At 57.0% G+C, this 27,895-nt stretch overlaps 11 protein-coding genes and 1 non-coding gene across 12 annotated transcripts; 8 read left to right on the top strand and 4 right to left on the bottom strand.

Moving 5' to 3' along the window:
• Positions 1-373: 373 nt before the first annotated feature.
• On the top strand, positions 374-1,672 carry PHSY_006940 (potential aspartate aminotransferase; the record flags this gene model as incomplete). Its single annotated transcript, XM_012337536.1, has 1 exon — positions 374-1,672. The coding sequence occupies one exon, from the start codon at positions 374-376 to the stop codon at positions 1,670-1,672; it is 1,299 nt and encodes a 432-aa protein (XP_012192926.1).
• Positions 1,673-2,083: 411 nt separating this feature from the next.
• Positions 2,084-2,458, top strand: PHSY_006939 (hypothetical protein; the record flags this gene model as incomplete). The annotated part of the gene is made up of 1 exon (XM_012337535.1): positions 2,084-2,458. One exon carries the CDS (start codon positions 2,084-2,086, stop codon positions 2,456-2,458), a length of 375 nt encoding a protein of 124 aa, XP_012192925.1.
• Positions 2,459-3,032: 574 nt separating this feature from the next.
• Positions 3,033-4,529, top strand: PHSY_006938 (pyruvate dehydrogenase protein X component; the record flags this gene model as incomplete). The annotated part of the gene is made up of 1 exon (XM_012337534.1): positions 3,033-4,529. One exon carries the CDS (start codon positions 3,033-3,035, stop codon positions 4,527-4,529), a length of 1,497 nt encoding a protein of 498 aa, XP_012192924.1.
• A 444-nt stretch (positions 4,530-4,973) lies between these two features.
• On the top strand, positions 4,974-6,519 carry PHSY_006937 (midasin; the record flags this gene model as incomplete). Its single annotated transcript, XM_012337533.1, has 3 exons — positions 4,974-5,029; positions 5,584-5,650; positions 5,743-6,519. The coding sequence occupies 3 exons, from the start codon at positions 4,974-4,976 to the stop codon at positions 6,517-6,519; spliced, it is 900 nt and encodes a 299-aa protein (XP_012192923.1).
• A 201-nt stretch (positions 6,520-6,720) lies between these two features.
• PHSY_006936 (hypothetical protein) lies at positions 6,721-6,993 on the top strand (the record flags this gene model as incomplete). The annotated part of the gene is made up of 1 exon (XM_012337532.1): positions 6,721-6,993. The coding sequence occupies one exon, from the start codon at positions 6,721-6,723 to the stop codon at positions 6,991-6,993; it is 273 nt and encodes a 90-aa protein (XP_012192922.1).
• Positions 6,994-8,486: 1,493 nt separating this feature from the next.
• PHSY_006935 (vegetative incompatibility protein HET-E-1) lies at positions 8,487-13,887 on the top strand (the record flags this gene model as incomplete). The annotated part of the gene is made up of 3 exons (XM_012337531.1): positions 8,487-11,088; positions 12,967-13,027; positions 13,350-13,887. The coding sequence occupies 3 exons, from the start codon at positions 8,487-8,489 to the stop codon at positions 13,885-13,887; spliced, it is 3,201 nt and encodes a 1,066-aa protein (XP_012192921.1).
• A 314-nt stretch (positions 13,888-14,201) lies between these two features.
• On the bottom strand, positions 14,202-14,438 carry PHSY_006934 (phenol monooxygenase, putative; the record flags this gene model as incomplete). Its single annotated transcript, XM_012337530.1, has 1 exon — positions 14,202-14,438. The coding sequence occupies one exon, from the start codon at positions 14,436-14,438 to the stop codon at positions 14,202-14,204; it is 237 nt and encodes a 78-aa protein (XP_012192920.1).
• A 352-nt stretch (positions 14,439-14,790) lies between these two features.
• On the top strand, positions 14,791-17,046 carry PHSY_006933 (hypothetical protein; the record flags this gene model as incomplete). Its single annotated transcript, XM_012337529.1, has 1 exon — positions 14,791-17,046. One exon carries the CDS (start codon positions 14,791-14,793, stop codon positions 17,044-17,046), a length of 2,256 nt encoding a protein of 751 aa, XP_012192919.1.
• Positions 17,047-17,176: 130 nt separating this feature from the next.
• PHSY_006932 (metallo-beta-lactamase domain protein) lies at positions 17,177-18,004 on the bottom strand (the record flags this gene model as incomplete). Its single annotated transcript, XM_012337528.1, has 1 exon — positions 17,177-18,004. The coding sequence occupies one exon, from the start codon at positions 18,002-18,004 to the stop codon at positions 17,177-17,179; it is 828 nt and encodes a 275-aa protein (XP_012192918.1).
• Positions 18,005-18,310: 306 nt separating this feature from the next.
• PHSY_007546 lies at positions 18,311-18,425 on the bottom strand. Its single transcript, XR_001099845.1, has one exon. It is a non-coding gene; the product is annotated as a 5S ribosomal RNA (ribosomal RNA).
• A 162-nt stretch (positions 18,426-18,587) lies between these two features.
• Positions 18,588-22,391, bottom strand: PHSY_006931 (SCF E3 ubiquitin ligase complex F-box protein; the record flags this gene model as incomplete). The annotated part of the gene is made up of 1 exon (XM_012337527.1): positions 18,588-22,391. The coding sequence occupies one exon, from the start codon at positions 22,389-22,391 to the stop codon at positions 18,588-18,590; it is 3,804 nt and encodes a 1,267-aa protein (XP_012192917.1).
• Positions 22,392-23,187: 796 nt separating this feature from the next.
• On the top strand, positions 23,188-27,633 carry PHSY_006930 (blue copper oxidase cueO precursor; the record flags this gene model as incomplete). The annotated part of the gene is made up of 3 exons (XM_012337526.1): positions 23,188-23,395; positions 24,277-24,703; positions 25,980-27,633. The coding sequence occupies 3 exons, from the start codon at positions 23,188-23,190 to the stop codon at positions 27,631-27,633; spliced, it is 2,289 nt and encodes a 762-aa protein (XP_012192916.1).
• Positions 27,634-27,895: the final 262 nt, after the last annotated feature.

Here is a 27,895-nt window from a genome sequence, read left to right as displayed (position 1 = left end):
TTACCGACCTCATCTGTTAGACTCTAAATAAAAGCGGAGATGTGAGATCGGGTCGTCGGGTGATATCGAGGTGAGATCTCCGAGTTTTCACGAGTTGAGTCAGAGTCGAAGGAGAAGAGAAAGAAGAAGGCGGTCCGAGACCGGTCTCTGTGTTCCCCGCGCACTGAGCATGCGCTAAGCATCCGCATCCTGCCAAAATGCGATTCTTCTCAGCGAGAGGCCCGGCGATCTGTTCGGCAAGCTCGCACTCTGAGTGTGTTTGCTGTGTGTACTTCGTCATTTTGGCGTCCACGTCAAGCTTGCACAAAGCTAGCTACGACATCAATCACCTTACCACCATCTCTCGACGCTTCACATCCGATTGCTAGACAAGATGCTCGCTCCCGCTACCATTCGAACGGCTGTCAGAGCCTCGCAGGCTCCTCGTTTCGGCGCCATCTCGCTGCCTGCTGTGCGACAGTTCAAGAGCACATGGGCACACGTCAAGGCCGGACCTCCCGACCCGATTCTCGGTGTCACCGAGGCTTTCAAGCGCGACCAGGACTCTCGCAAGATCAACCTCGGTGTCGGTGCTTACCGTGACGAGAACGGAAAGCCCTACGTGCTTCCCTCGGTGCGTCAGGCCGAGGAGCTCGTTCTCAATGCCAAGGGCGACAAGGAGTACCTCCCCATCACCGGTCTCGCCAACTTCACCAAGAACGCGGCCATCCTCGCATACGGCAAGGACAGCGCACCCGTGAAGGAGGACCGCATCGCCATCACCCAGTCCATCTCGGGAACCGGTGCGCTCCGCATCGGTGGTGCTTTCTTGCAGCGCCACTACCCCGAGGCCAAGACTATCTACCTGCCCACCCCTTCGTGGGGTAACCACACGCCCATCTTCCGCGACAGCGGTCTCGAGGTCAAGCAGTACCGCTACTACGACAAGAAGACTGTCGGCCTCGACTTCAAGGGCATGATCGAGGACATCAAGGCGGCACCTGCTGGCTCGATCGTCCTTCTGCACGCCTGTGCCCACAACCCCACCGGTGTCGACCCTACCGTGGAGCAGTGGAAGGAGATCAGCAACGTGGTCAAGGAGAAGGGCCACTTCCCCTTCTTCGACATGGCCTACCAAGGTTTCGCCAGTGGTGACACCGACAAGGACGCGTTCGCCGTTCGTCACTTTGTCTCCGAGGGCCACCAGATCTGCCTCTCGCAGTCTTTCGCCAAGAACATGGGTCTGTACGGTGAGCGCGTGGGCGCATTCTCGATCGTCTGCGCCGACGCCGACGAGCGTGCCCGCGTCGACAGCCAGATCAAGATCATCGTGCGACCTCTGTATTCGAACCCTCCCATGCACGGAGCCAAGATCGCCGGTACCATCCTTGCCGACCAGCAGCTGTACCAGCAGTGGCTGGGCGAGGTCAAGGGCATGGCTGACCGCATCAACGGGATGCGCTCGACGCTTAAGGACCTGCTTGTGCAGGACCTCAATTCGAAGCTCAACTGGGACCACATCACCAACCAGATCGGCATGTTTGCCTTCCTCGGCATCTCGCCCGAGCAGGTGGCCAAGCTGGTCAACGAGCACCACGTCTACCTCACCGGAGACGGCCGTATCTCGGTCGCTGGTATCACCAACCACAACGTCCAGCACCTCGCCGAGTCGCTGCACAAGGTGACCAGCTAATCGCTGACGCTTAGTGTCTGGAGTAAAAAGAAGAAGTAATCAGAAATCCGTAGAATCGCACTGCCAGAGCGTCGCTGTTGGAAAGCCTGTGTAGAGGAGATGCTGTGTGGTCTGCATCGTCCCCGTCCGTGTGATAACGAGCCTCGTAGGTCCTGCCGTTTGAGCGTGATGGTCCGAGGCGAGAATGGTACGACATCGAACAGTGCCGCCAGCTGAACAAGGATGTGATGGAGGTCTCCTCGTACGAAGTGGTCCCCTGAGACTGAGAGGGAAGGGCTCCAAGAAAAAAGCCATTCAGAGTACTTGTTCGGAGACTTCCGACAGGAGGCGGGGAAGAACAGGCCAAGTTCCTGATCCGAATCAACCCCGCTGCCCGCTGTCCTCACCCTGCTCAGCCTCGCCAGTTTTGACATGCACGACAGCGTTGCTGGAGAAGATCTGCAGGGTCCAGACCGTCTCACAAGAGCGCCGGTCACAACGATCTGCGACACACAGGAGGGGGGCATACATGGATCTAGTCGATGCCGTTCGGACCTAACACTACTCATTGAGGCAAGCTGTCATTCGGCGGTAAATGTTGGGGACTGGTCGTGTCCGGAGAAGGCGAAGAGTGGAATTGCAACGTTGCTCGCTGCTGCTGTCGAGAATTTCGCCGACGCGGCACGCTCGACAAGAGTGTTCGTGCAGACAGGCGCAGGACGACCTGCTTATCGATACAAAATCGGGTCTTTCGAACGGCGAAATTCAGTTTCGAGACCTCTGTCTCTATCGAGAATATCTACTTGATCCTGCCCCCTCCATAGAGCATGTGCAGACTCCATTTTGAGGCAGCGAGAGCAAGCATCACTCCGATCAAAGGCTTGGCTTTGTGTGGTCTTCGCCATCCGGTATGCGATCGAAGCTCGGACGCACCGCGCCATCCCGCATCTTTCCGTTACGGATCGATGGTGCCTAGCTCGTTGAAACAAATTCGGTACTTGGATATTCGCATGGCTGCTGGCGACGATGTTCAATTTGGCCGACCGAATTCTCGTAAAGGGAAAATAAAGCAGAAATCCCAGCCAACGGTCTGCCGTCGGTCGTTCCCAAAAAGAATGCCATGCAGGATCCAGCCCCTTTTTTCCTTCCTCGTTTCTTCTTCTGTTGGCCTGTCCGTTAATTGGCCTCGCTTCGTCCACGCAACTGATTTTGTGTGTGTGTGTCTCTCTCTCTCACCCTAGCGCTGGTTGTTCGCGTGTCTCTCTCATCGACGGGAACTCATCCTTGCTGTTGCTCAACACCGGTCCTCCTCTTCTCTCCATCCTCCACCATCCTTCGTCGACGGCGCGCCCTCATCCGCCCCTGCCAGCCCTTCTTCACAATGCAGGCTCTTCGTGCCCTCCAGCGATCTGGCCTCCAGAAGGCGGTCGCCGCCGCCTCGTCGTCTTCGTCGACGCTCTCGCACCGATCCTTCCACTCGTCGCGACGTGCGCTCGAGTTCTCCAAGTTCAACATGCCCGCCATGTCGCCCACCATGACCGAGGGCGGTATCGCCGCTTGGAAGAAGCAGCCCGGTGAGGCTTTCTCTGCCGGTGATGTTCTGCTCGAGATCGAGACCGACAAGGCCACCATGGACGTCGAGGCTCAGGACGACGGTGTTCTCGCCAAGATTCTCGTCGGCGACGGCTCCAAGGCTGTCCAGGTCAACTCGCTCATCGCTATTATGGCCGAGGAGGGCGACGACCTGTCGAAAGCGGATGCGTTCGCCGAAAAGGCATCTTCAGAAAGTGGTGACGCCAAACCTGCTGCCACGGAGGAGCCCAAGGAAGAGTCCAAGCCAAAGGAGGAGCCCAAGCAGCAAGAGTCCGCGCCATCTTCATCCTCGTCGTCTTCCTCCAGCAGCTCGTCGTTCGGCTCGCAGAGCTCGGGCGACCGCATCTTTGCTACCCCTGTTGCCCGCAGGCTGGCGCAGGACAAGGGCATCGCACTCAACAAGATCAAGGGTACCGGCCCTGAGGGCCGCATCATCAAGGCCGACGTCGAGAACTACAAGCCCGAGGCTGCTGCTGCTTCCGCGCCTGCGCCGTCCGCTTCCTCGGCTGCTCCCGCCAAGTCGGCTGGTACGCCCGCCCCCGCCCCTGCCTCGAGCGAAGGCGACTACACCGACATCCCCGTCTCCAACATGCGCCGCACCATTGCAGCGCGTCTCACCGAGTCCAAGTCCTCCATCCCGCACTACTACGTCAGCATCGACGTCGAGATGGACAAGGTGCTCAAGCTCCGCGAAGTGTTCAACAAGGCTGCCGCTGAGAAGGCCGGCAAGGACGTCGAGAAGGCCAAGGCGGCCAAGCTCAGTGTGGGCGACTTTATCACCAAGGCCGCCGGTGTCGCGCTCAAGGAGGTTCCCGAGGTCAACTCGGCCTGGTACGGCGACTTTATCCGACAGCACAACAAGGCCGACATCTCGATTGCTGTTTCCACCCCTACCGGTCTCATCACGCCCATCGTCAAGGATGTCGGCGGATCGGGTCTGGCCACCATCTCGGCGGCTACCAAGTCGTTGGCGGCCAAGGCACGTGCCGGCAAGCTCTCTCCGCAAGAGTACCAGGGTGGTTCGTTCACCATCTCCAACATGGGCATGTTCGGCATTACCCACTTTACCGCCATCATCAACCCTCCTCAGAGCTGCATCCTCGCCATTGGCGGCACCGAGGCACGCCTCTTGCCCGACGCAGAGAGCGAGCAGGGCTTCCGCAAGTCGATGGTCATGCAGGCTACCATCTCTGCCGACCACCGAACCGTTGACGGTGCCACGGCTGCTAAGTGGATGAAGGCTTTCAAGGACGCCCTTGAGAACCCGCTCAGCTTCATGCTTTGATCGCCGATGGAAACAAAAGAAGGAAACGACAGATATGGATGTCTTTCATACATGTGATGCCCTTGACTTTACACCTCGCATGCTGTGCATAGGGACAGCTGCGAGCCCCACCCACCACCTTTCTTGCCTGTACAAACATATTCTTCACTAGCCCAAGTTACGAGCATTCTTTTTCAAATCGTGTCTGATCGGTAGAGTTGTGTTCGGAACGCGGATGTGGGGTGAGTGCATTTGGGTCAAAGGCGGTGTGAGATGTTGGAACAGTCTGCCAGGACGCTGTGGGGAGAGCGAGGAGAAGACGATCCCGGAACCGGACCTCGCTTGCGGTGCGTTCTGTTTGTCACGAGATCTGTAGCCGGTAACCGATGAGAGACTCCTGCGACTGCAATGACGTCGAGCTCCTCCAGGGCCATTTTTGTGGAAGCGACAGTGCGACGTTGAACGATGCGTCCCATGAGAACAAGTAGCACACCCAAGAGGCATGCTGCCGAGACGCTTTGGTAAGTCACGCGTCAGGCAGCTCCTCATTTACGCCATTTCCCTTTCGCGAAAGAAAAGGGTCTGACACCGGAAGGATGATTCACCAAAGGTTACATAACTTCTCCACATCTTCCACCAGGGTCAACAGCCGTTTCCGGGACGCGAAACGTCAGAGAAGGCTCGTGACCTTCATTGCAAAGCATGTGATGGGTGCGGAATGCAGATCTTGTTGAAGGCGAGAGTGCGACGACAGCGGCGTTTTTCCGTTCCAGGGTCCAGAATGAATCAGATCTTATCTAACCCCGTCCCGGATCGACCGTCATCGTTGAGGTCCTTGATGCAAATGCACTTCACGAGGATAGCAAATCGGACAAGCAAAGTACAGTATGTCATGTCTTGCGCTGCGAAGCACTTCCTCCACTTCGGGTGCTCGTCTGCGCTCGGTGTGTGTTCCGGTACAGAGTGGTCCGCCCAACAAGACTGCTGCAAAAGTCAATCCTCTTGCCTTGAAGATATAAGCAGCAGTATCATCCATTCTTCGTATTGGAAGCCTCTTATCACTTCCCCTCTTCAGCGCCAGCGTCAAAACCCGCAGAGTAACAGCAAACATGCCGTCCGCCGATAAGTACACCGACCCCAAGGTGAGTAATTCCTGCTACTTGGGTACCGACCCCACCGTCGCTTCGACCAACGATGTTGACACACTTCCCCCCTGTCCCCGCGCTTCCAACAGCTCCGCGACGAGATCAAGGAAGAAGTGAAGCAGTCCGACAAGGGCGGTGCACCCGGCCAGTGGTCTGCACGCAAGGCGCAGTTCATGGCCTCGGAATACAAGAAGCGCGGAGGCGGCTACAAAGACGACGGCAAGAAGGACGAGTCGCAGAAGAACCTCTCGAAATGGGGCGAAGAGGAGTGGCAGACCAAGGATGGATCTGGCGATGCCAAGCAGGAGGACGGCAGTCGCAAGCGCTATCTGCCCAAGAAGGCGTGGGAGAACATGTCGGAGAAGGAGAAGAAAGAGACCGACGACAAGAAGCAGAAGCAGAGCAAGCAGGGCAAGCAGTTCGTCGCCAACACGGACAAGGCGGCCGACGAGCGCAAGAAGGCTTCTCAGAAGGGTAAGCAGGATGATGACGATGAGGAAGACGACGACGAGGAAAAGGAGGAGGAGGAAGACAGCGGAAAGCAGAAACAAGCTCAGTCAAAGTCGAACGGCAAGCAGACTCAAGGAAAACAGCAGAATGGCAGCAAGAACAAGTCGCAGACCAACGGCAAGAACCAGAAGCAGAATGGCAAGAAGAGCCAGAAGGAAGACGAGGCTGACGAGGATGAGGAAGAGTACGAGGAGGAGGAAGACCAGGATGATGAAGACCAGGATGACGAAGACGAGGCCGAATACCAGGAAAGCGCAGACGACGCTGAGGAGGAGCCTCAAGCTGGAGACAAGCGAGGCAATGGCACCAAGCAGAAGCAGGAGACGCAGCAGAAGAAGCAGAAGACCAAGAAGTGATGGGTCTGCACCGCTGCAAGTGCGGTTGCCTCTGGACGCGCAGATCCCTGAGCTGCCTTTGCTACATGTCTTGCCTCGTCTAATCAAGTCTTCCCGAGCTTTGTCGAACGCTCTTGTCTCGTCGGTGTGCTAGAACTTTGCCTTTGCGTCTCCCAAACCAGGAAGCCAATTGTTCATGTCCTGGCCAGTGTCTTTTTGCGCATGCAGTTGCTCTGTCAGGCATGGCTGATCGGGCTCTACCGCGTCAATTTCGGGGCGTTCCGAACTCATGTGAAGGGTGGTGACGGCATCCGAACAGCCAAGGCGCTTCGAGCAGATGCACAGAGACTACGCATGCTCGACGTCTTATTTTCTGCTCCGTCTAGCGGCTTCCCCTTCGAAATCGGCTTGGTCCGAGACTGTATCAAGAAGGCTGCATCGCTGTCGTGTGTAGGCATCGGCGGTATCGAAGAACAAAGATTCAGAATGGGATGAGGAGGCTCGATGTTGGACAAGTCGAAGGTGTGATCGGGTCCATTGCAATGAACATGGGTGAAGTGTAACTTGGAGAGCGTTGTACGCTAGAAAGCTGGATGACAGGTGGTATTCAACAGCATGTCGAGGTGAAAAGAGCCAACTGCTCGATCCGGCTCAGTCGAAGAGGAAGAATAAAAGGCTAAATCTCGAAAATTGAGATTTCTGCAATTGAGGGCAAAAGGCCAGTGTCCGAGCCTTCTGACCCGCGCAAATGAAAAGCAGCGACAGATCAAACAGAGTGTGACTGTGCCCTCAAGCTGTGCGAAATGAGAGAAATAGCAAAGTGGGTGTGCGACTGGCACCACACGGCGTGAGAGTGCGACCGATGATTTTCTGACTGCCCTGCAAGCCGCGACGGAAAGCACGGTCGTGAACACGCGCGCTTTGAGGCAGTCAGAGAGAGGTCGACAAGTGAGAGGTTGGCGACGAGAGAGGAAAGGGAGCGACGGATTCGAGGTTTCCGCTGTGGCTTTGCCCTCGCCATCTCATCGGCCAGTCTTGCCTCGTCTCGTCTCCTCTGACCTGCTCTCACTCGCTCTCTGTTCGGCTGTCTCGTCTCCTCTCGGCCCAAGGCCTCTCCATCTGGATGCGCCATCCGTTGCTCCTTGACCCTCATCGACCATCTACATCTTCGCGATCATCCCCATCCTCTCTCCGTCACGTCAAAGTATCCGCCGCACCACTCCTCAAGACGATTCGAGTACGGTAGCCAAGGTTATCACTCCCGTCGTCGACATCGCAAGTCCATCCGTCGGGCTGCAGCTTTCTAGGCGCCTGTCCTTCGCTGTTTCTGCTGCGCCGTATACTGCTGCCAGACGCTCCGCCCGTCCCTTCCTTCGCTACTACGGCACCGCACTACCCTCGGCACTCCGACCCATCCAAAGTGCTTCCTCATCGCCAGCGCATCGACCTCTGCCTCGTGTCCACGTGTCCTTGTATTTGTGCCTGACGACGTCCTGCTTCATCCATCATCCAGTCATCCATCCGGTACGCGGTCTCATCCTCTTTTGTTCGCGCTCTCTCCTCGACTCATCCGCCGGTTGTCGATCGACCTGCCATTATCGTCCGAGTTACCTAAGAGAAGACCTGAAGCGCCAATACCTGCCGCGACTTCATCTTGACAGGCGTGCTCAGGGAAACAGCGCATGCACGAAAGCTGCTATCCCAGTGATACGCATAGACTCCTTTCCAATCTCAGCCGACCTCGCAACCACTCCCTAGTGAGCGCGGCGACTTGACTTTCCGGTAACGGTCGGAAGGCAAGCGAGTCAGAGAGCCGATAGCCTCTGTAAACCTACGTGTGGCGAGTCTGCGTTTCCTCACTTGGGACGTTCCTCGGCTTTATCGACCAAACGAGTACCCGCGCACCTAGTCTTCGGCCAATGTTCGTTGGCTCGTTGCATCGTTAGAATCCTGCAGCACTGCGTGGCCTGCCTCTCCATCCAGCAAACATGGCCCCCCTCTGCACCTCGTCAGAAGTCAACTTGTTGGTCTACCACTACCTCAAGGAATCTGGCTTCCATCATGCCTCCTTCTCATTGCGGCACGAGTCTCGCTTAGACGATGAGCCGCTCTCCAAAGAGGCCATCATCGAGCCCGGACAGCTGGTCCGCTTCCTGCAAAAGGGCCTCATCTATGCATCAGTAGAAGCGCACATCCAAGACGACGGCACGGAAAAGCCGTGTTCTTCCACCATCCGTCTCGTGGGTCCCGCGCACGTCTGCGACGGCAAGCCTCGGCCAACCCCTCCACCGGCGAGTCCGACACGGCTGTCGCCAGAGCCAGATCCGTTTGCCGCTCTACAACCTCGACTCGAACACAAAGAAGCAGCGACGCAAACACCACCAGCTCCATCTGCACCTGCGAAGCAGGTCAATGGCGTCCACAGCACAAAGGCATCTACCTCAGCATCGTCGCTCGGAACTGAAGATGCCGACCGATCCTCCAAAGTGGCGTCTTCCTCCAGGAAGAAGCTCGAAGATGTCGTCGAGAACGACGACGCAGCCTCAGCGACCTTAAAACCAAAGGACGCCAAGCGCAAGGCTTCCAATTCGGTCACCTCGGACGCGGATCGAGAAGATAAGCGTGTGCGCAGGGGCGAGGTCAGCGCCAAGGCAGACGCCCCCGCCGCGACAGAAGCGCAGGCTGAGGTGGAGGACTCGGCTGCGTCTCGCAGAGACCATCGTAACGGCAGAGCCGAGTCGCGCTCAACCTCTCCGGGTGCTGAGAAGAAGCAAGCGACCAAGGACAAGGAAGCAAGCAGCGGTAAGAAGAAGAAGGGCGGAAAGTCGTCAGCCGGAGAGAACGGCGAGGCGAGCAAGAAGCGGTCGGACAAGGGCAAAGATCCAAAGGCGCCAATACCCCAACCGAAGGGCGACAACTTTATTGAGGATGCCCAGATCACCACGCTGGCCGGCCACACTGGCGAAGTGTTCATCTCTGCTTGGAATCCGTCTGTTCCCAATATGTTGGCATCAGGAGGCGGTGATGCCACCGTGCGCATCTGGGAGGTGCCGGAGAATGCAGACGAAGCTCCCGATGCACCTACCATATGCAAGCATCTCCCTGCGACCCAAAGCAAGGACATCTCGACGCTCGATTGGAATCCGGACGGAACGCTGCTCGCGTCAGGCTCCTATGACGGTATCGTCCGGCTCTGGACGCCACAGGGAGACCTGCATCTCGTCATGTCCATGCACCAAGGACCCGTCATCAGCGTCCGTTGGAATCGCAAAGGCACCATGCTGCTTACCGGCAGCGCAGACGGCACCATCATTGTGTGGGACCTCAACAGCGGCAAGCCGCGACACACGTTCCCGCTGCACAGCGACAGCGTCCTCGACGTCGAGTGGCTGTCGACTGCCGATGGTTCGCTCAAGCCCAAGTCGTCGTCGGACGCGCCGCCGCCCATGCCGCACGGCTTGAGCCCTACGGTCGCCGACATGTACTTTGCCACGTGCTCAGCTGACAACAGCATCAATTTGTGCAAACTCGGCGAGCCCAAGCCGGTCAAGTCGTTCAAAGGTCACACAGACGAAGTCAACGCGATTCGATTCGATCCATCTCAGACGCTGCTAGCGTCCGTATCCGATGACACCACAGCCAAGATCTGGGCTCTGGACATTGGCTCCAGCGGTGCAGGTGGAGCATCTGCCGGTGCTGCTGGATCGGCTGGCGACCATCTTCGCAAGCGAGCATCTCAGCGTCGAGGCGGCAGCGCACACCTGGAGGGAATGGACGTGGACGACGATGGCACGCAGCGAGCGGCAGACGACAACAATAGCGATCGCGATCGCGAAAAGGACCGTGCCACGCCTGGTTCTGTCGGTGTCGGCTCGTCGTCGGCGAACGCTACCAGCAACAAGGAGCGTGCTTCTCCGGCACCGGGTAGCAATGGGCAAGCGGGAGCGGCGTCGAATAGCGGTGCTACGTCGAGCCTTCTCGCCACCACGGCCAAAGGACCCAACAAGGGACTGCGACTCACGCTCGCCGGCCACACGAAGGAGCTCTACGCACTCGCGTGGTGTCCAACCGGTCCTGGCTCGGCCTACCCAGACCAGCCCAGGATGCTGGCCACGAGCTCTTTCGATTGGACTGCCAGACTTTGGAATGCCGACAATGGCGATTGCATCCGTGTGATTGACGCACACGAAGACAATGTCTACACGTTGCGATTCAGTCCGTGCGCTCGCTACCTCGCCACAGGCGGTATCGATAAGAAGGTCGTCATCTCGCGTGTCGACAACGGTGCGCTGGTACAGCAGTACCAAGGAGGGGGCGCCATCTTTGATATTGCATGGAAGGACGTCCACGACACGGTCGAGACCAAACAGGAGGATGGAGACAAGAGCGATGAGGTTGGCGCCAGGCCTCAGCCGCTGGCCAAGCGCCACCAGCTGGCCATCTCACAGGCCGACCGAAAGCTGAGTGTTCTCAACATCGGCGACCTCGACGCCGTCGAATCGACTGCTTCGTTCAAAGCGCCTCCAACCGTGGGTGTCAAGACTGAGGCAAACGCCGGCAGCGACAAGCCGCCAAAGAAGCAAGCTCGAGGTGGGGTATGAGGCGATCGTCGGTTTTCAACAGTGGCCGACGTATTCGCCCAACGCGTGTCGATGATATGCGAACTCGAATTTGTTATTCTTGCGCCAAGGAAGTTGCATCCCCGCTTAAAACGTGTCGACAAAAGGTGGATTTGGTCCGGCTCAACATGGTCTCGACTTGTGCACGCTTGGTATCGACATGATCGGCCGGCCACTCCTCTGCTCTCCGCTCACACCACCTCGTATCTCGTGGACTGCGGACTGCGGACTGCGTTCTTCGACCACGACACGATATCAATGTGGTTCGATTCTGTATCATTAGTTTATATAAGGGTTCTTCTGCACTGGAAACTTGTTTGTTTGATATACCACTCCTGATTTTCATCCATCATCCTCCTTGTGCGTGAGGAGGCAGCGTAGGCGATATCGTGGAGCAGTCTGGTCAGAAACCTGTGAATCGAGAGTAAGATATCAGGCATCCTACCGCATCGCAACAACCAAAGACGTGTCAGGCGCTTCGATACACTTGCCGTTTCGTGACGCTGAGGACTGCAAGATTTGACCTTTCTCAGCGAGTGAGGGGAGGCTGCAGGCCAATTCAACGGCCTGATCAGGTAGAATCGTAGATCCGATTTATCGCCAGATTCATGCCCCCGATTCTATCTGGGCGGAATATTGTCAACATCGGTCGAGATTCTTAATAGATCACGTGCAAATTCCCTGAAAAATTGACGATGAAGAACAAGAAATATAGCATATTTTGAATACAAACTAAGTCAGACTCGCCCATAACTAGAAAATTGTAATCCATGCTCGATGCCAATCCACAATTCGCCTGCACACTGCGATGTCACGCTCAAAACCTAGATTAGGTCCATAGTCAGGCAGCACACAGACCTGCAGCGAGTCTCGAGCTGTTAGTGCACCTGGCAGCCACTGTGCTAAGAGAGCTTAGCGACGAAGCGTGGCGAAGCAGAAGGCCGCCTGCTGCTGCCTTGTGTGAGCCAGAATTGCAGCTCGAGTCGAGTTGTTCAGTCATCCAGCCATTCAGTGAATGAGCCGGCCAAGCAAGCGATCCACGGCTAGTCTTCGAGTTCGACATCATCAATCGCTTGCACTTCCACCAACCACCCTCTTCAAGACCCTTCATCACCTCTTGACTTTTTGTTCCCTTTCGCGGACAAAAGACATATCGACACACACATCGCCCATCATGGCTGTCAAGGTTGGAATTCCTAGTGAGTTTCCATTGCAACGGACCACCCAACAGCAATCGGCGTAGCTCTCTCTTCGACAAAGGCATTCGCAATCGCAGCGGCAATGGCAAAGGGAAAGGCAGTAGCATTGAAGCATGGCATTGGCACATCAGCATCAGCAGTAGCATCAGCAGCGGACATACTCCATCGACGAAGCAACACCAACTATCAGGCCTCACCGCAGGAAGTGCCAGCAAATGTCACTTCCGTCTGTTGCACCGCTATGAAGGCAGACCAAGATTGGCATGACATACTTGAAAGCATGGCGATGCACACGTGCAGATGGAGTACACTTCACCGTGACGTATAACAGCTCGCCCGTCAGCATCGATGCACAGATAGGCGGATTTCATCACGAATGATGTGTTCGACCACCTCATCTTCAATTGACGGTCTCGGAAACGGAACAAGACCATTTCCAGCACCATCACTTTTCACTGCCGTCACATAGTTGGACCCGAAGACAGTGGAACCGTCATCGTTGCCATACAATTGCCCCGCCTTGCCATTGCCGACCGACGAGAGAGAGCCGCCGTTGCAGAATCCTTTCCATCACCACGTAACAGACCTTACTGACCATTGCACCATCGTTCATCAACGCTTCGCGATCGTCTCCTTTTCACATCTCGCAGAGGACGTTGCTGCCGTCGCCGCCCCTCAGGTTGGCGGTGTCCGACTTTTCGGCAAGTGGGAGTAAGTATCCGCATCGACACCATTGATATCGACAGAGCAGCACAGGCACGCAGCAGTTGGAGGCATTTATTCTGGACTCATGGTTGCAGCGATTGGAGGACGTGCTTGGCTGAAGTTGAATGCGGAGGCACAGGTGTCAATCGATCCATTACGTGGACAATTGTCAGTAGCACGATTCATTATGGGGCCTCACGATTCCAAAGGCCATCACACATTTGGATCACGCTGCTCTGTCGAGATCATGGAGAAACACACTTGTTCCGTGTCAAACAACAAAATACTGACCATCTCGCTCATTCTCTTCATCTTTCACCCTCAACAGCGCCCAGGAGGTCGAGGTCAAGGACATCTCGCTCACCGACTACATCGCTCTCCGCAATGCCGTATACACTCCCCACACTGCTGGCCGTTACCAGAACAAGTCGTTCAAGAAGGCTCAGACCCCCATTGTTGAGCGTCTCGTCAACTCGCTCATGATGCACGGCCGCAACAACGGCAAGAAGCTCATGGCCGTCCGCATTGTCGCCCACGCTTTCGAGATCATCAACCTGCTCACCGACGCCAACCCCATCCAGATCCTCGTTGACGCCATCATCAACACTGGTCCCCGTGAAGACTCGACCCGTATCGGCTCGGCCGGTACCGTCCGTCGCCAGGCCGTCGATGTTTCGCCCCTTCGACGTGTCAACACCGCCATCACTCTCCTCACCACCGGTACCCGAGAGTCTGCTTTCCGCAACGTCAAGTCGATCGCCGAGTGCCTCGCTGACGAGCTCATCAACGCCGCCAAGGGTTCGTCCAACTCGTACGCCATCAAGAAGCGTGACGAGATGGAGCGTGTTGCCCGATCCAACCGTTAAGCGGTTGTCTTCCGCATTTGCTGGTTCACCGACAGCGTTGCTGTGCTTCACGATCCTTTGGCCGACCCCAACCTTTTCGGGATTCCTTTTGTACTTTTTCTATATTGCGGCGGTCGATAGTCGTGGACCAGCGGCATCAAGCTGTCTGGATGGAGTTGCGTCCGTCCAAACCGTGGATGCGATGTGTTGCAGCGGCTCCTGATCCGTGAAGCTGTAGCGCATCTCGTCGACGTTTCCGTCCCCCCTCTCTTTCTCATATCCTCATCTTCCCCCTACTTTTCCGCCAGCTCGATTCTTCACCAGATGAGAGCCTTTCACGATCGAAAAGGTCGACCGATTGTATCTGCATCGGCGACCAGGACGAGTTTGTAACCCGCACTCTTGTCTCCGCATCCCACTTGTCTAGTCTGCTTCTCGAAAAGAGAATCAGCCACACCATATCGCAGCATCAGAAGGCTCACAAAGAGTCCGCAGCAAATCTCATACATGTCTCCAAAATTGTTTCTGTTAGTCTGTTGTGATTTCTGGCGAGCGTAGTTGTAGCTGAGCATTGGACTGGTTCAGCGATATCTGAATTCTGTGTAGACCTACATGCCATCCATGCTTGGAGTGCCGGCAGCTGGGTGTGTACGCGTCGCGATGCAATGTGCTGAATCCCGAAAAGGGTCTCGTGCGCGTTGGTAGGCAGCAAGTGGAGTGTCGACTGAATTGTGTGACTTTTGAGAAATTTGGCTTGACGCTTTCAAGCAACACCACATTCGGTCGACATCCGCCTCTTGAAAGCCTCACCCCGAACACCATCGTCCAAAAGACGGACGTCGATTTGGCAGTATTGGTTCAAGCCGCCAGTCCTGGCAGAATTCGAGCCATGGCACCAACCAGCCAAGCGACGAAACCACTACAATGAGCGCTAGGGATGTCGACCTCGAGTTCGAGCGGGCTTACCAGCGCCTATTTGCAAGGTCTACGCCCACAGAGACCGAGACGTCAAATGCGGCCAGACGCAGCGGAGACAGCTCAGAGTCCCAAGCTGGCTCCTCCAAGGACTTGCATGCGGTCGACAATGGCTTGCGACCAGGGCCACCAGCGTCCTCGACGTCCCGAACCGAGTCGAAGCCGCCGCGTAACATCGATGCAAGCCTACTCTCCTTAGCACGTCAGACCTCAATCAACAAGGCTCGATCGCAAGCCAGAGACCGACGACCCTCCCAGGATCTGCCGCCGCAACGCCAAGAACAAACGCGACCAAAGGTTGTTCAATCCCCGCTGGATGCTTTGGCACTCCACAAGACGGCCTCGAGCTCCAAGGGGAAAAGGCGCGCTTACTCTCACCCCGAGACAGAGGATCGACATGCCGGAAGTGCAGAACGAGTCGCGCCTCCTCTGGGCCCTGCACAGGCGCAACCTGGCAGCATGTCGTACCAAGGCCCAGTTGCATACTATCCATACCCCGCCAGCCAGCCATCTTACCAGGTGTCTAGCTCGCTCATGGCGCCCGCACACAGCATGGCGCATGTACCTGGGCAAGCCATAGCATGGACACAGCCAATCATGTCAACCGGACCGATGCCTGGTATAGCCTATCCGGGCTTCAGCGCCTCTGTCACCTTCTCACAGCCGCAATTCTTTGCATCACCACCTCATGCTCTTCCATCGGCAGTCAGCGCTCCGCCTTCCAATGGTTGGTCGCGATCGCAACAGCAAGAATCGCAGCGCGGCGCGTCGACCGCAACCTTTCACGACCAGCATGACCAGCTACATCTCGACACCGCACTGTCAAGCTCCCGTCGCCGGTTGCCTGCATCGTCGCCCAGGAAAGATGCCGCTGCGAAGATGCGGGACAGAGGAGCAATAGCGCAGCTCGACAGTAAGGCGCACATCAGAAATGGATTTCGCGAACCTGCACATTGGGAGATGGTCAGACAGAAAGCGCTCAAGAAGCAGAAGCGAAAGCAAAAGAAGGAGCTGCTCGACGAGAACGGTATGCTGATCCCTAGGAAACGAGGTCGACCTCCACGCATTCGTGAGCTCAGCCCGCAAGACGCTACGCCCGAGGGGAGTGCGATGGTTGGCCCGGGACATATTAAGGCAGAGACAGTGGACGCAGGGGCTCCCCATGTCGATATGCCTGTACCTTCCTTCGAGGCATGTCTGCGGCTGCCAGCAGACCGGGGCTGTCCATACAATAAGGAGACGCACACTTTGTTCATCCACTCGGCGCGGAAGCTGCGTTGGCTCGCGCGCATTGCGATCGCGCAAACAGACCAGCGAACCAGTTTACCTTATCGCGCCGAGCGCTCCGCAGCAGAACGAATCGAATGGGCTCGATGGAGCGCCTCGATCGCCGCTCCAGTGGAAGCAAGGATCCCTCAGGACACTCCAGCTACATGCGACAGTGGATCAGCATCGCAGGTACAGTCGCAATCACAGTCAGATCCTGCCGGCTTGTTTCCTCGAGACAAGCGAAGGGACTACGTTGCCCTGCGCAAGGAGCTACACGCCGCCAAGCGAGTCGCGTCGGCACGCATCTGCGTTTCAAACCTGGTTCGGTATCTAGCGAGAACGAGCAGAAAGGCGGAGGGGATCAAGTGGAACAGGAGAAAACGCGAGTACCTGGACCGGAAACATCGGGCTGCTAAGCTGGCAAAGTACATGCTCAAGTCTGTACGGCCAACAGCATTGGATGTGCGGAGAATGTGGAGCGTCTGGGCTCGAGCGGCGCATGCTCGTAGCTCTGGGAACGATGCGGGTGGCAGTGCTGCAGCCGCGGCACCGCAGCGGAACAGGAGAGTGTCGTTTGCAGCAGCATTGAAGCTCGAGTCGCCAGAGCCGGCTAGTGTGGCTGCTGTCAACGTTGACGAGGGAATGCGGGTCAAGATAGAGCCAGAGTCTCCATCGGCTCAGCGAACCAAGCTGGTTCCTGCTTTGCTGTGTTCGTCGGACCCTGTCCAGGTCAAGTCCGAACCTGGTCTTGACGGGGTAATGACTCTCGAGCTGCCTGCAACGCCTGTTGCAGGATCTGATCTCGGCGCGATATCGTCTGCGCTGCACACACTGGCGGGAGCTGGTGATTGCAGAAGGACGCGATCGCCGCTCTTTCTGCGCCGAAACTTTCGCGTGTATCGTCTGGTCGGCTTGTCGGACCTTCCGCTTTCGTGACTGCACGTCTTCCACTCTCTTATGTCACTTTCGCTTGTACGCAGTCTCTAGAGCTCACACCACCACACACTGTGATTGTTTCGACCGAAACGGAAGCCTGCTATGAATTCCCGAACAACACGACCCGATTTCAAATGTTCGCCTTGACCTGACCACCGTTCTTCAGCTCGCGCAGCAACCTCATCACCTCTACCTCGCTCTCGACCTTCCCACCTGCACCTGCTGCGCCGAGCTCTACCAGCTTATCCTTGACCACCTGATCTCGGCATCTCATGAACGGGTTGTGTTTCTTCTCGTCCTCGATGGTGTAGATACCGGTGGTTACGCCGCCGTTCTTCTTGTCTTGGAGATCTTTGACGAGTTGACTGATGGCAGGTTCGGAGGGGGGTAGGATGGCAGCGCTGAAAGCGACGTTGGATTGGGTGTATTCGTGACCGCAGTAGACGAGTGTATCTGCGGGGAGGGAGGAGAGTTTGTCCATAGCGGAAAGCATTTCGGTAGGGGTGCCTTCGAAGAATCGCCCGCATCCGCTGATGAAGAGCGTATCGCCGGTGAAGACGCCCTGCTTGCCGGTGGAGGAGTCGACGACGTGGTAGCAGATGTGATCCTGGGTGTGACACGGGGTGGATAGACATTTGATGTCCACTCCTTGGAGAAGATTGTTTACGCTGTCCCCATCAGCGACTTTCTCCGTCAGGGCAGGGATCTGATCGCTACCCCCGAAGACAGGTTTGCCTGGGAAGGATTTGGAGAAAGCATCGTTTCCACCGGAATGATCGTGATGATGGTGCGTGGTCAAAAGACCCACCACCTTGTCCTTCGAGATACCGAGCTTGGTCGCTGCGCTAGACACCGCATCCACATCGTACGGGTCGACGAATACGGCCGAACCATCCACCGACGATTGCAGGATGTACGCGTAGTTGTCGTCTCGAACGGGCACCGGGTGGATCTTCATCTTGAGCTGAGAGGTCGTGGAGAAGTAAGATCGTTGGAGTGAAGTTGCGACGTGGATGGGACGCAATAGGGTTGTTCTGAGCAGAGCGGGTAGTGCCATGTAGACTGCAGATCAATGTCGATGATGATGGTGGCACACACACGACATCTCTTCCTCTCACTCCGGCAGCTAGTACCAACGCTGACTGCGGCCGGTATGCTCGGACCACCTCAAACATGACAAATACCGTTTTCATCTATGCGCGCTCCACGGACTTGTCCAAAATCGCAACTCCACATGACACACTCTCAAAAAGAAAGAAAAAAAGAACTGCAGCACCTAGGATTCCCGCGTGGTCCCCCACCGCAGTACTGACTAGGCGGTAAGTTGCTTAACTTCGCAGATCGGACGGGATGCGGTGTTTTCAACTTCCTGTGGCCGCAGATGTCGACGAAAAGGTATCAGGCACATATATACTTGCAATACACGAACACAGATTGGCCCGTTATCTGGCCTTTTGCGCTGTCGGCTTTCTTCGCACAACGCCAGAAGGCCTCAGGACTGCTACTGATTCTTTCGACGTAACTGAACTATTGCAACGAGCCTACATTACGGTACATCCACGAGCATCCTCATCGTCATCATCATCGCTCATGCTCCTCCCCTCATCGTCTCGTGCTGCTTCAGGTCCGAGCAGCATGCGTGACCATCTTGGTGCATTCGCGCCCCTCTGAGTTCTCGCGTGCATTGCAGCGGCAGATGTCGCAGCGTCGGCGTTGGCGATGGCAGCCGAGGGCAAACCAAACGCCATGGCGACGACGCTGCTGACTTTGCCGCGGCCTCCTTGTCGTCGGTGGGCTGCAGCACGTTGCTCGGCTTTGCGCTTCTGCTTGCTCCTCGCGTCCACCAGCTGCCAGCCCCAAAAGCTTTTGACTACTGGCCGGAGATCGTTGCACTCATCGTGGCCTCGGTCGCGTTCACCCTCGCGCCCATCCATGGAGGACCCGCCGTTCGTCGCTGATACCGCTAGCATGGCCTGCCCTTCATGGACTCCCACGGCGACTGCGTTCACGGTAGCGACCGCAGTAGACGGCTCTACATCATCGTAGCTAAAGTGACGAAAAGCGTAACCACGCGATCCGCTCCTCGGCCTGACACCACCGTCGGCCGCATCACCATAATTGAGCTGAGAATACGCATCTCGAGAGAACGACCTACAGTCGATGAGACTCAGGTACGCATTTCGCACCTTGCGATATCGTGCAAGCTGAACGAACTGCAGGGCCACCTCGTTACCAGCATGCGTATCATCCACTTCGAGATGAACCAAAAAGGGACATCGGTTGATCAGCAACAGCATCGCTTCAGCCGACACACGGTTGGCGGACGAGAGCACCAAGTGCGTGAGATGCGTGCCCGTCGCCGGGATCAGAGCCGCCACTGCATCCGCGTCGTACGTCGGCGGTGCTTCCTCCTGAGCTGCAGTAGTCGACGCCGATCGATTCGTCTGTCTCCTCCTACTGGCGGATCTTCGAGCCATGTCGAGCAGCGAGCCTCGCGGCCTCGTCCCGTTCATGAGCATGTCCGAATCCGGGACGGCAAGCCCATACGCCTCGGAGTGCGATTCGGGCGGCGTCAGGACTGAAAGGACTGCGTCGGTGATTTGCGTGGCTCGCTCCAGATCCAGCTTCTGAAGCTGCGGCGTGGTGGCCAACAGCTTCACCAAACCTGCGTCTTTGAGCGCAGGGCCAATGTTTGCCATCTCAAGCACCTTGAGGGCTGGCACAGCATGCGCAAGAGACATACAGGCACGGTCGGTCAAGGCTCGGCATGACGAAAGGTTCAGCTTCCTGAGATAAGGAAATTTTCGCCTGATGACCTCGTCGTCGTGCTGACTACCTGCTTGACGTGGGGTCAGATGGACAAAGTGCCCCTTTTCGCTGACCACATCGCCATCACTACTGACCAGAGCTGCAATAGCGCCGTTGGTGACATCGCTACAATAGCTCAGGTCGAGCACCTCGAGATTCGGCCAGTGCCTGCCAAGCTGACTGAGCGTGTCGCGGTCGAATCCCTTCACACCGGCAGCACGCAGCTCGCGGAAGCGAGAGCCGACATTGCGCTCCTTGGAGACAGCAGAGAGATTGGTGTCGCTCTCTTGGATGGCAAAGATTGCACGGATACCTTCGCCATCGATGCTGCGGCAACGACTTATGTCGAGGGTTTCGAGGTTGATGGCGGTGGCAGCTAAAACGCACAACGTTGTGTTGTCGACGCATGGAAGACTAGCGAGCTTGCAATGTCTCAAGCTGGGCGATTGCGAGAGGACAGTGTTGAGTGCACTCGTCGAGATGTGGCGACAGCCTTGGAGATTGAGCACTTCGAGTTGCCGGGTGGCGAACGGCCCACATGCCGATGAGGACAGCTGCCGTTCGCTGGACGATTCGGGGCGCAGCGCTTTGGCGAGGGCAAGCAGAACGCCAGATCGCAAACTGGTGAGACCTTGCAAGTCCAAGCGTCGCACAAAGGGACCTACGGCTTTGGCGATATTGACCATCGCCTGCTCGGTCATTTCAGGATGTTTCGAGAATTCGAGGTTCTGCCATAGCTGGCCGTCGAGTACAAAACTCTGCCACGCTCGCGAGACACGACTGAGACGAGCGAGCTCGCGCACAGCTGCTTCCGTCCCAACCCATCGCGTCTCGCTCGACCTTTTGCCACGCCAGCTCCCATTCCGGACCGCCATCTCGTGCTCTTGGACGTGGAGATCGACCAGGCTTCTGAAGATGGTCAGGACAATCTCTCGCGGGAGCTTCTGCAGCGGGTCGGATCTCCTTTGGCTGCTTTGATGCGGCAAAATCAGCACTGGATTGCCAGACTCAGCTGCATCGATGCCGGCCTGCGGGCTGCTGTGGGTGGGGCTCATGAGCGTGGGACGAAGATTCGGGTTGGGACGTACTCGTGCAGAAATGAGCAATTCCTGCGAGACGGGCGAGACCACTTCGCGGGAGATGGCGCTTGACGGTCCAGAAGCCTCAAGTTGCTGCTGGTGGTGACAAACGGAGCTGTCGTCCGAGGGGACGTCGTCGCGATGGCGATCGCGATGGAGCAACAAAAGATCGCCCAGACTCCGCAAGCTGACGTTGCGGCTTCTACCTTTGCTCAACAGACTTGGGCGTGTCGGAGTTGCGGTGCCGCTTCGCGTAGCATTGTATCCGCAGGTGAAGAGACCGCCGTTGGGAGCCGATCTGGTGGTTGCGCGACTTGCTGGGCGCGACTCACCACTGTTCCTCCTGGAGGAGCTGACGGAGGAGGTGCCCATATGCAGCAGAGGCGAAGCGCCTGGCCGCCTTGGTTCGCTGCGCGCCACACCGTTGCTGGTCGAGGGTCGAACGACAGGTGCTGCTCTCGAGCGGGACATGACCGAATCGGCACCGGCGGTAGAGGGTCTTGGAGATGCGACCCGGGTCGGACGCGGCGAAGGACCCATCCTGGCGCCGTCCATGTATACAGTGGCGGCGTAGTTGCGCACCTCGAAACGCCTACGAGCTTGTGTGTGCGTAATTTGAGTCAGATTCGGTGCGCTGTCGCTCCTCGCAAAGTGAGTCCTGCCAGTGGAAGGTCCCGCCGACAGATGAGGTGACTGTGCTGGCGAGACCGATAAGGGAGTTGGCGTCTGGGTCCCTTGAAGACGACTCTGCAGAGCCGGAGGCAGGTTGAGCTTTTTGGCGATGCGACTCGACAGGAAGCGGCTGGCTGCGGCGGCTCGGAACGCTGACGTCTTGGAGCGAGAGCCACTGGCAGCAGGATGCGAGAGAGGCGGCGTGTACTCGGGCGCCTCTTCGTAGTGTGGTAGCGTCTCCTCTGGATACAGCGGAGGCATGGGGGCAGCGGCATCGCCGAGTCTTGTCTCGCCCATCTCAATTCGGCTTGTGGTCACAGCCTCGGATAGACCGAGCTGCTGGACGCAGCACGATTCTGACTGTCCCAACCCTGCTCGAGGTTCCACAGCATCAATCGTGCGCTCCAGCGAGCTACGCTGTACCTCGTCGCTGCTATTATCGGGATCGACAGAATCTGGCGCTGCAGCCTGCTTGGGGCTGCCGCCGGGCGAGCCGAAGTGGAAACTAGTAGCAGCAGTGCTGTTGGACGCGAGAGAGCTTGGTCCGAAGAAATCGAAAATGTTGGCGGAACCTAGCGAAGACTTTGCCCTCGCATGGGATGGGCGTCGGCGACCAGCACTGTTGGTCAAGGCATCCGAGTCATCGCCGTGTGTGTTCCTGATGGGAATGGCCACGGGTTGTGGCGTGCGAGAGGAGCTCGCTTCGTCTGAAGAGAGCAGAGACTGGTCCTGGGGCGCTCGCGCCCTCTGCTTGCCCTTGTCTGTGGCTCCGCTTGATGCCTCCATGTTGATTTGCCAGATATGAGCCTGATCTCGAAAGAGTCTTGGGGCGCCTTTCTCGGGCTACTTATCGGGGTATCCGAACAGAGATGAGCCGAGAGACTCGTCGAGTAGAGCAATGGGCGCAACCGGTGCTCCTGATGATACCAGGCTCGCTAAAGTGGTGCTGCGTTGAGCGGAGGCAGCTGTACAATGTGGTCGAGAACAAAGCTTTGACCGAGAGAGAAGGTGGGAGAAGGGGTTCTCGCTCGAGAGCTTCCTGTCGTCGAGCAGCAGGAGCAGTCCGCCAAGTGTCAGAACAGATAGTGAGATAGTCGGTCGGGTAGGTGGGCAGGCGTACAGGCAGTCACCCAGGCAGGCAGGCAGGCAGGCATCTCTGTTCGCGCAGAACAGGAAGGCGCAGAGACTGACAGGGTCCAGCGAGCTGGCTCTGCAGTCACGCGGCTGCACACCTGCATGGCTGACAGGCTGGCGAGCGAGCCGTCAATGCGCAGGAAGAGCTTCACATCGAAAAAATAAAAGTAAAAAGATAAACTGCTAAGTAAATTTGCGCGAGCTAGCGCTTGGAGTTGCTATCAGCAGACTCAAGGGTTATGGTGGTTGTCAACGGACCGAGCGAGCAAGACTGATTGGACGGCCCGGCTATTCTTTCGGTGCGAGACCAGCGAGGCACCGAAGTCGGCCCGTTCTAATCCGCCCCTTGAAACTGATCGGAAAACTCGAAGCACGGGTCGAACGAATCACGGTCGTTGCGCTTTGCTCGACGACACACCTTCGAACTTCCTCTCGCTAGGTGACTGTCATGAGATCCTCGATTCGGATTTCTCCTCCACTTTGTCCGAATGCACAAATGCTGGATGACGAACTCAAACTCTGTCATGCGGCGATGCCTTGTTCGAGCATTTCGATCCCTGTCCACGCAACGGAGGGAGGGATGGTAGTGGTCAACGACCGAGTCTGCCCGAAGCCGTTTCTTCTCACACCAAGGGGCGGAGAAGCAAGACCAGCAGGTAGGAGTACGAAAACTGGAAAATGCCAAGCCCCGCGGTACCGTAGCCAGGCAAGGCAGCGCTACAGAATGCTGCTCTGCTTCCCTTTCGTTAGGGCGGGACCGAGACCTTTCCAATTTTTGCAGTGAGCGGAGTTTGCTGCACCTTGTTCTTCTACGATTGCTTCCTCTCGTCAGGCTCCTTCTTATCGAAGGCCGCACATCTCGCGCAGTCTTAAATGCGGGGATCTTTGGTGCAGTGTCGTCCTTGACCCTCATAGGGAAGGTCGCAAGGAAGGCGAGAGTCGTTGCGCTGGCATTTCATGCAGCTCAAGACAGCGGCGGGGCCATGCGACGAGGGCGTCGCGGGTCCAAGCGACCTACGTGAAAAGCAGGAACGTCTCTCGTCTGGCCTGCATTTCTTATCTCCCTGTAACTTACGGCCTTCGGGACACATTCTCTCTGTTCGACCACCTTTGCAGCCCTGCTCCGCTCCCAGTCTTTCGACGTTACTGTAACATTAGCTGTCGGCCTTCTCCGTTGTGCGCTGGTCCAGATCTCTGGTCTCGCAAAGTCGTTTCAACTCCGGCTCGGCACGGCACCTTGGAGTCTGCACTGCATGTCACTCTTAAATCGCTGCAGTGCACTGAACCCTGCATGAAGCTCCCAAAATTTGAGCAACAAGCCTGCGAGACGGAATGAGCTACGTGTGTTAGACCTGTTTTTCTTGGCGTGACAAAGAAGTTGGGGGAGCTTTGGCTGTCGCCTTTCTTGGCCACGATTTTCTCCACCATTACTCACCGTCTTTATCTTTCAACTTTGAAAAAGAGGATGGGGCCAACCCAAAGGAAACTGTGTTCGAGCACTGTAGTAACCGCAACCGAGTGTCATGCCGGTCGTTAGGGTCAGCTCGTGACTTTGTTCCGCAATGGTGCGCCGTGATCAAGGCGAATCGGCATACAGATTCCAGAGCTGCCGACGGCAATATTGACAGCCATTCAGTTGGCAACAGCAGTGACCAAAATAGCGACATGCGTCGAATTGCGGATCAAACGAGCATCGACGCTGTAAGCGAGGTCATGTATCGAGCGGGAGTTCACGTCAGCGATGGTAGCGAGCATGGCCTCTTTAGGGCTCGCGGCTATCGGACAATGATCAGCAGCGAGGCGTGTGAAACGATGCGAGGGAGAGTGAGAGAGCGCGACAATCGAGCGCTACCGCAATCTACGATGCGAGATTTGCGGGGTCGAGAAATCAGCCGTGGAGCGCGTGTGACGCAAGCGCGCCATCGGATGAGGCGTCTCTGTCGCGCCAAGTCGGCTGATACCGAGTGAGCTAGGCTCTGGCTCTCGATCTTTGGGCCGATACGCCGTGCTTCTGCTATCATGCGAGTAGTGCGCCTCGCATCTTTGCGCTGGAGTCTGGCGAGTCGATCGGAGGAGCACGGGCTCACGCTATCAAGACTATCGAATGGCTCCGACATAGACCGCACACACACTTTTTCCTTTTCACACACTCTCGCGTCATACGGCTGTGTTTGGCGTCGATGGCGCTTGCGTTCATTTGACCGATCCAAAGTGAGACGAATTCAAGCATTGCTTCGCTGGCTATGAGGACCCATCCCACAGGGCGGTGGCCCACGCAATATGAGACCAGAACCGCGAGCTCATTCGTCTGTGGGTCCGCCAAGGAACTGTGTCAGCCCGCTGCATGAGAGCGTGCTGGAGGGTCAAGTGCTCCGGCAGTGCTCTAAAGTCGTGCCTCGACGAGCAGATGAGTCAGAAAAGGGTCGCAGGTCATGGCTCGACACGGATCATCGACGAGTCATCGTGAAGGTCAAGTTGACTATCCACAGCACGCGCCTTTTGACCCGGGTCTCCCAAAGGCAATAATTTAGCAGATCACGACAGCCCACCGATCCGCGTAAGACTCGCGTTGTGTGGTGTGATGGTTCGTGTGACTGCGATCTGCTGACTCGGATTGGGGTTTAGCGTCAATTGGCCGTGTCCAGAGTCACAGGCTGCGATTCTCTGCAGGCGTGCGTGCATAACCTGGCTTTATCGCAAAACAAAAAAAATAATGGGCTTGATCAGCTGGACCCTGAATGGCGACTCGAGTACATAATGTTATCTTGACTCGGCCTTGGCTCAGCCTCAGCCTCCTCGACCCCTGCCTCACCTCCTCGATCGACCCCCCTTGCCATACATTCGCCTCGCACCTGACGCAACCATCCTCAACACCATCAGCATCTCTAAACCCCACCACCGATCGCCATCTCGAGAGCATCTAAGTCACAATCGCCACCGCGCGCATCATGACTGCCTGAAACCCGCGACACTTACTGTTTGCGCTGCTTCACACGCCGCCTCTCCGTTTCATCTATCTGCATGACGACTGCAGCTGTCACACAGCCCGCTTCCCACCCAACCCTAATCCTGGCATAGCTTTTGCTGCTGCTTCAGCCTTGACGCAACCCGCTTCCCCATCATGGACGCCGGTCAGCTTCTCCACCTTCCGGGAGTCTAATTTCCGACAAACAACGGCCTTGTCCTTTCAATCGCCGCCCGCCCTCTAAGATCACTTTGCAGCAAATCCTCTTTCCCTAGCTGTTGCTCAGCACTTTTTGGCCCCTCTTTTCCCCCTGATCACCGGCATCGAAACCCTGATTTCTTCAACGCCGCGTTGATCGCCGATCGACTCAGCCAGGTCCAATTCAATATGGTATCTCTTCCACGCTTTCTGCAAGCAAGCACGACCAGCCACGACGCTCCGGATCCTTGCGCTCCATCAATACCCAACGTAGCCACTGAAATTATGTCTGACGAATCGATCCCAAATGGCGGCCCTTTGGGCCCGCTCCGCCCACCCGGCAGCCTCAAGACGGTCTTCCGCACGCCGCTTCCCCGTGATTTGGATGCCGACGAGTTTGTCGACGAGGTCGTCCCGGAACACATCCAGAGCTCCCTTCTGACATCAAGTGCCAGCACAGGACGCCGCTTACGTCTCGACGATTCGGCTGGTGAAGGCCTCCGCAGAAACGTGCTACTGCGCAATGCCATGCTATCCAGTCTGGAACGCGAGCGACGTGAGCTGTCCGAGGCAACAATCGAGTATAGCGCCGTTGCATCGAGTAATGTCGACGCACTGGTCACTTCCGATTCCGGCGCAGACGAGGATGAGGCTCAATTCTTCGAAGATCTCCTCTCAGAACTGAGCGGCTCAGACACCTCCAGCTCAGCGAGCGCGCTTCTCGAGACTTCGACTCGCCCAACGACTACCGACAGACCGGCGGAAGAAGGAGGCCAATTAGAGGAGCTCGATTCGAGCTTGCCTGCTGCACATCTGCTCCCATCGCTCGCATCTGCTCTGCGCCTCATTGTGCCCATCGCGGACTCGGCTGCTGGATCTGGAAGACCAGACGCTGTCTTGAGCGACTCATACTCCAGCGCCGTCAGTGCAGCACAGACGTGCGACGACTCTGGATTCGCCGAGTCCGCTTCCCGTCCAGCATCGGCAGCCAGCTGCTGCGTTGGCTACCCAAACGTCTGCCCTTACCCTGCTGTTATCGACCTAGCAGGAGGCTCTTCTGAGGAGCTTCCAGCTCTCATTGACGATAATGACAGCGATTTGGACGAGGATGAAGACGCAGACGATGACGGTGAACTGCAGCTTGGACCAACGCCAGAGGCAGCCGCTCCGATCACGGCTGGAGCCTCTGGCCAAGAAGTATCTGCTCTGTCGGAGGGCGACCTCATGGCACCAATCTCGCGCTCTCCGGTCATTTCACCCGTTCACCCAGTCTGCGGCGATCATGTGGGATTTTACGATCTGCTCTCACCCGAGACCTCACGACCGACATCGCCTCTGTCCAGCGCTTCGTCAAAGGGCGACGGAGAAGGGCCGAGTCCCTTGCTGTTGCCATCGGATGGTGGTCCGCTGCCCTCGCTCGCAGAGTTGTCGCTGCAGCTGCCTGCCTTAAGCGGCACGGATGTCGTGGCTCCCCCCTCACGAACCCTGACAGGGGCCTGGTTCGAGCACAAGCTCGACTCTGCTGATGGCACAGGTGCCAGAGCAGATCGCATCCGCTGGAGCACGTATCCATCGTCGTGCCACCGACCACCAGCACCGTTCGCTTCGTCGTCCACAACGCTCGAATACCAATCGTTTAGACTCGATCACGAAGTCGATTGCGATGGCTCCCCCATTGTGGCGGACCACGGTCCTACCGACCGTTCCGTCGTCGTGCACTGGTCGAGATGAAAGGAACATCTCTATCCTTTCGCCGATGCGATTCTTTCCCCCTGCTGGTACAATGGTTTAGCTCAGTCTCATCTCGCACGCTCTGTTCCTCACAGTTGCCCTCTTTGTCCTTGCACGCGCATCTGTTTTACGTCCACCTGCTCTTTCGTTGTAGCTCGTCTCTCGTCTCGTTCAGCTTGTACCATGCCTTGTTTTGTTTTGTCACGTCGCACACGCTCAATACCCCTGGTCCCTCCAGTTTAGTCACGTCATCCATGTTGTT

The sequence above is a fragment of the Pseudozyma hubeiensis genome (assembly GCF_000403515.1).
Source record: "Pseudozyma hubeiensis SY62 DNA, scaffold: PHS68, whole genome shotgun sequence".
NCBI lineage: Eukaryota > Fungi > Basidiomycota > Ustilaginomycetes > Ustilaginales > Ustilaginaceae > Pseudozyma > Pseudozyma hubeiensis.
The sequence above is the reverse complement of the archived record's forward strand: the minus strand, read 5'-3'. Positions and strand labels throughout refer to the sequence as shown.